This window comes from Lycium barbarum, chromosome 5 (genome assembly GCF_019175385.1).
Source record: "Lycium barbarum isolate Lr01 chromosome 5, ASM1917538v2, whole genome shotgun sequence".
In the NCBI taxonomy this organism is placed as follows: Eukaryota; Viridiplantae; Streptophyta; class Magnoliopsida; order Solanales; family Solanaceae; genus Lycium; species Lycium barbarum.
This window is the reverse complement of record NC_083341.1, coordinates 2,362,333-2,367,886: the sequence shown is the minus strand read 5'-3', so window position 1 is coordinate 2,367,886 and position 5,554 is coordinate 2,362,333. Positions and strand designations below refer to the sequence as shown.

Sequence of the window (5,554 nt, the reverse complement as noted above, 5' to 3'; positions counted from 1 at the left end):
AAATTGTGATGAAAATTTCGTAAGCACTACTTAGAAAAAACATAAAATTTATGATTTATTTTTGAGAACTTGTAGTTTATCTAATTCTACATTTACTTATGGGGTATATTTACCTATTGAAGAGTTTTTCTATTATTTTTCTTATTTTGATTGGCGTAATTCCCTTATTGAAGATGTTATTTTACTTGTGCAAATTCATTTTTTAATATACATAAGAGATGCAAGTCCCTTGGTGAAAATGTTGATTTTACTTCTATTGTTAATGGGTGTTATTCCTTATTTAAGATGCTAATTATATTCGTTTCTTGATTTTTGAGATGTACTTTCATATTTGCAAATAAAAAAAAAGCCTATTAAGTTGACCCGAATAAACTAAAAAGAGATGGACCTGACCCAAATACACGTTCCTAACAAGATGTACATTGAAGAAAATTGTGGCACCCGGCACCTTCAAATCCTAAATCCGCCTCTGCCCACACGGTCAAGTGTCACCTGCTCGCCCAGGTTGGAGCAGATAGGCTCACACAATGATGGAGCCAGGATTTTCACTAAGGGGATTCAAAATACATAGAAAAAATTTGACCTTATATATACAGTATAAATTTTCAGGGAAGAGAGTTCGGATGAAGCCCCTTGCTCCCCCTAGCTGCGCCCCTGGGCTCACACTGAGTGTTGTAGCTGGGATATGTTCTTTCCTAGTTTCCCTTGTTGCTCTATGTTTGCGACTTTTTTGTTTTACATAATCATGTAGGTCACTTGGAGTATGTGATGATTAGTTTGTTAGGTTTGTGGACACTCATTTTATGGCTTGTCATACTCTTTCATTTGAAACCTTTCAAACTTCAATTTGTAGGTCCTATTTCCCTCATTTCACATTCTTTACCACATATGCTAGCTATATTAGCCTTGTACTAGTTTAATACTCCCTCCATCCCAATTTATGTGATGGTGTTTGACTCGGCATGGAGTTTAAGAGAAAAAAAAAAAACCTTTGAAATTTGTAGTGAAAATGAGCCATAGATATATGTGTGGCTGTAAATCATCTCATTAGGGGTAAAATAGGCATTTTAAAGTTAAAATTGTTACTAAATATAGAAAGGTGTCATTCTTTTTGGTACTGACTAAAAAGGAAAGAGTGTCAAATAAATTGAGACGGAGGGAGTAGCTTACTATATATTGAGTTCGCTTTCTGTTTGTGTTCTGCTTTAGAAGCGGATCTTTGTCTTCATATTTCTCGTTGGTCATGTAGCCAATAGCTAGAGAATATTATCTTTCTACTCTGAAGCAGAATAATTTTTTTCTTCTGAATCACTTGTCCAGATTTTCTTAAACAATAGTTCCTGTTTTGCCTTGAACAGTTGGAACGTGGTTCAAATGGTCTGGAGCCTCATGCTTTTGCCAACTTTCCGACGAAGAAGTATAGTGATGCATTTTTTACCTGTGCAGAAGATACTCAGTGAGTTGAATCTCTTCTCCCAACTCATACATTGAACTAGCTAATATAAGTGGTAGTAGTTTCTAGTTGGTTGTTTTTGGCTTCTTCATGAAGTGGACTATTTTAATTGTAGATTTCAGAAAGCAAATTTTTTTCTTATGAGAACAGGATCGAAATTTTTTGGCCTTTATAGTAGGATTATGGATATGTTTCTGGATTATGTTAACATTGATAACTTGTGAAGTCTATGCGAGTTAATTCTTAATGTGACGGTTGGAATTTCTGAAACTTTAAGCCAATAACATTGTGGAGGACTGATGAGTGGGATAGAAACATAGGAAACTTGAGTTTATTATGTGATAATAGCCTTATTTTGAGATTTTGAACCTTTTTTTATTATTTTTCATCTGAAACATGATAGAAATTGAACGAACGTTAGAATCCAACTTCTTTTCTAATATGGCAATTGGTGATAGTTCTAGTTTTGCCCCTAATTTTAACTTCTCATCTGTTGGTTCTGTAAATTCTTACTTAGTTGAACCACCAGGAGCAGTGGTCATAGAGAATTGTGTTACTTCCGACAGGTTCTTTAATCTTCACTGAGAATTTATTTTGGTGAAATCTTGTCAAGATTCAATTCTGATTACCGAATCCGAATTGATTTTGTGAATTATTTGGGACGATGCTGAGGGAAAACCAGGTGAAGGGAAGAGCAACAAAAAGGAGACTCTTTCGATTAGGAGACTTATCCTTTTCTTTTAGGAGATTTATCCTAACTTTGAATTTTCAGCTGTTTCCACTGATTTCAGTTATAGTCCCTTAAATCTCTAACTTTTGCTTTAGCCTGTGTTTTTTTGCTCCATTTATATGAGACACAGCAGTAGTTCCTCCAAGTGGATGAGCCGAATCAGGAGAAAATTAGTATCATTTAGACGCTACCTGCTAAATGGAAAAGTAAATATAGATAAGGTAGTGGAGAAGATTGTGGAATGCAAAAATATTGTTATACTCTTTAGATGGACATGATGTTTGAAGGTGACGCCGATACTTTCTTCCGGAAGAACCGGTGGGAGGACGCTCAGCTAAGAAATGTTTAAGCCAGCTTTCATTTGCATTTCCCTTGTTAGATATGTCATTGCAGATGCATCTTCCACTTTTTGATTGAAGGATCAATGCGAATCACAGTAATGAGTTTCAATTATTCAAAGAAACTTGAAAAGGATTAAATCATCGACTATTTACAAATAGGGAAGACATGGGGATGAGCTGACCTTTGCCATGTCATTTGTGTTCACTAGTATATACAAACTGTAAATTAAAAGAAATTTGATGCCAAATCTGTACGACTGAAGTATTTACATCACTCGATGTTTATTTAGCTAAGGGTAATGATCATAAGAATAATCGTTACAGACTCGAATATCTACAGGAAAGTGCAAGAAGAATCAAGTTACTTTTTTTTTTTTTTTTTTGAAAATAATGTTGGACTAAAAAATTCATGTATTAGATAGTAAGTGTGAGATTGAGGCTATTATAAGGCATGGATTTGCCATTGTCTTATCTAGCATGATTCTCCATGGAAGCTCATACTTGTAGGAAAACATCAACTTGTGACTTTTCGACTAGAATGCACAAAGCATTAGCAATACATATTTTCTTCTGTGTTCAACAATATGTCAAAGAAAGGGAAGAGACCGAGGGTTTGTTTGGAGATGACTATAGTCTAGAGGTGGTATGTGTTACCTTCCACGTAGCTTATTTTGGCCATAGAATGCTCTAATTGAGGTCATGCAAGTATGTTCTAGTGGACTTTGGCCATCACAGATATCGTTAGGGGAGGTTGAAATTACTTGTGGTCACTCACATATATGGTGTTATATAGGTCAGTTTAGAATATAGTAATGAGCTGGACGAGGAGATCACTAGTTTGATGGAGATTTAGTACTGCTAGAGGTATAAATGAAGTTTGAAAAATGTTCTTTGGGGTGTAAATCACCATAAAGATTTGTAGCATCTTTGGTACTCTTTTTGTCTCTATATGCCGGTAAAATACATTACTAATCAAAAAGATCTCTTTGAGACTCAGGCAGGGGTGGAGCCAGAGTATAGCTTATGGGTTCGGCCGAACCCGGTAGCTTTGGTCCAAACCCTGTGTTTTTCTTAAGAAATCCATTGAATATGTACAAATCATTAATTTAGAATCCAATAACTTAAAAGAACTAGAATCTCAAACCCATAAGCTTCAAATCTTGGCTCCGCCTCAAGCCAGAAAAGGTAATTGAGAGTGGCCTAAGAGCCGTTTCTGTTATCCTTGTTCTTTTGTGATGCATTCAGGAGAACCAAGAGCTGTTGAAAGTCTATGCTATGAAGTTGGATTTCGTTCACCTTAATCTCTAATGTTAGTACTACTATGTGAGTATTGAGGATAGCTGTTACATGATTTACATCATTTAAAACTTTTATGTAACGCCAATATCCCAAACAAAGTCCTCTTTACGACTGTCTTCATTTTTCTCCTGAATGGGGTGTAGTTATCATCATCTCTTGGTGAAAGGAGCAACAGTATTTTCTGGTACGAATTAGGAAGATATATCACTTGCTGCATTTGACTTGTAATCTGTAAGTGTGAATGACAGTAAAAAGAGATTGCAGTGTGTGTTTTTGGAATATCATGTCTGACACAGTACATCGGAGACATGTCCAACATGCATTCCGAAATAGAGTCTATGATGGATAGAGGATTCATATGGCTTATTTCAACTCGTTTGTAATTGAAATGTAGTAAGGGGTCATTTGGTTGCTGGTTAGGAAGTGAATCATTCATCTATTAAAACTAACATAACTAGTACCATGTTTGCCAGCATTTGAATTGCTATGTATAAAATTTAGCACACCAAGTACGGTGTTTGGTTATCAGCTTACAATCTCGCATAACTAATACATGTATAAGCTAAAAGGAAATCTTTATATTAATTTAAACAGGATAGAAGATGGAATAACTAATACATGTATAACTCAATCCTGCATAACTAATACCTGTATAACTCTAACTAGTAACCAAACTACCATTACTAATACCTGCATAACTCTAACCAGTAACCAAACCACCCCATAATATATAGTATCTCATTATTCAACAGCTGAAGACATATGGAAGTAACATGTATTCTCATGGTATCAGTTTCTCCTTTGGAAGTAACATGTATTCTCATGGTATCAGTTATCTGATTATGTGGTAGGATTTAAAGAGATACCGTTCACGAGTTTGTCTTGAAATGGAGTTTTGTTGCCTATATTGCTTTGTTTATCATGGTATCAGTTTCTCCTCTGGCATACTTCCAATCACATTCTGACTGCCTTGTATACTTCATTGATATAGATGCACAGTTTGCCTAGCTGTGTATCGGGAGGAAGACGCATTACGTATTTTGCCATTATGTGGACACTATTTCCACGCCACGTGTATCGACATATGGTTTCAGCAGCAATCTACATGCCCTGTTTGTCGGATTTCCCTACGTGAGACTCATGAGAAAAAGTGCTTCATGCAGCCCTTGTTTTGTTCAGCTGTCCGATCTCAGTACGCGACGGACCCTCTGAATGTTGATTCGAACCAATGCTCGTCATCATCTGGACATAGGCTTTCTTCAAGATTACATGAAAACCAGAGAACGGATCCCACTACAGCGAGCTCATCAAATGCATAAGCCTTTAGGCCACAACAGTATAAATGGCGAAATTGGCAGTCTTAAGTATCCAGATTTTGCTCATTCCTTTTGTTAAAGTATAGCAAGGTGATGTCTGTGTATGATAGACTCAATAGCGGGAGCTTAGTGCATTGGACAGGGTAGATGGACTTTTTTATTCAAATGATGTCTTTTTTCTTCTTTCTTTTCTTTCTTTTTTTGTATATTTCATAGTAGGCTGATAGCTTTTGTAAGTCAAGTCGGGGCAAACATTTTGTCTCTTTTTGTAAATATAGTTCAGTTTAGGTGGATAATCACACTGTATATACAAGGTCAAATTTTTTGTTTATGTTTATATAGTAGATGATGAACTTTCTTGGTGAAAATTCCCCTCCGCAACTGCCTATATGACAAGTTGACAACCATTATTTCA

The 5,554-nt window shown here is 35.8% G+C and overlaps 1 protein-coding gene across 1 annotated transcript in view; it reads left to right on the top strand.

The window, feature by feature from the left end:
* Positions 1-5,554, top strand: part of LOC132640098 (RING-H2 finger protein ATL10-like) — a 7,671-nt gene extending 2,117 nt beyond the window's left edge. The window contains exons 2-3 of the mRNA XM_060356532.1: positions 1,359-1,456; positions 4,815-5,554. Of these exons, the coding sequence (XP_060212515.1) occupies positions 1,359-1,456; positions 4,815-5,142 (426 nt within the window). The 3' untranslated portion in view covers positions 5,143-5,554. The remainder of the gene's footprint in view (positions 1-1,358; positions 1,457-4,814) is intronic.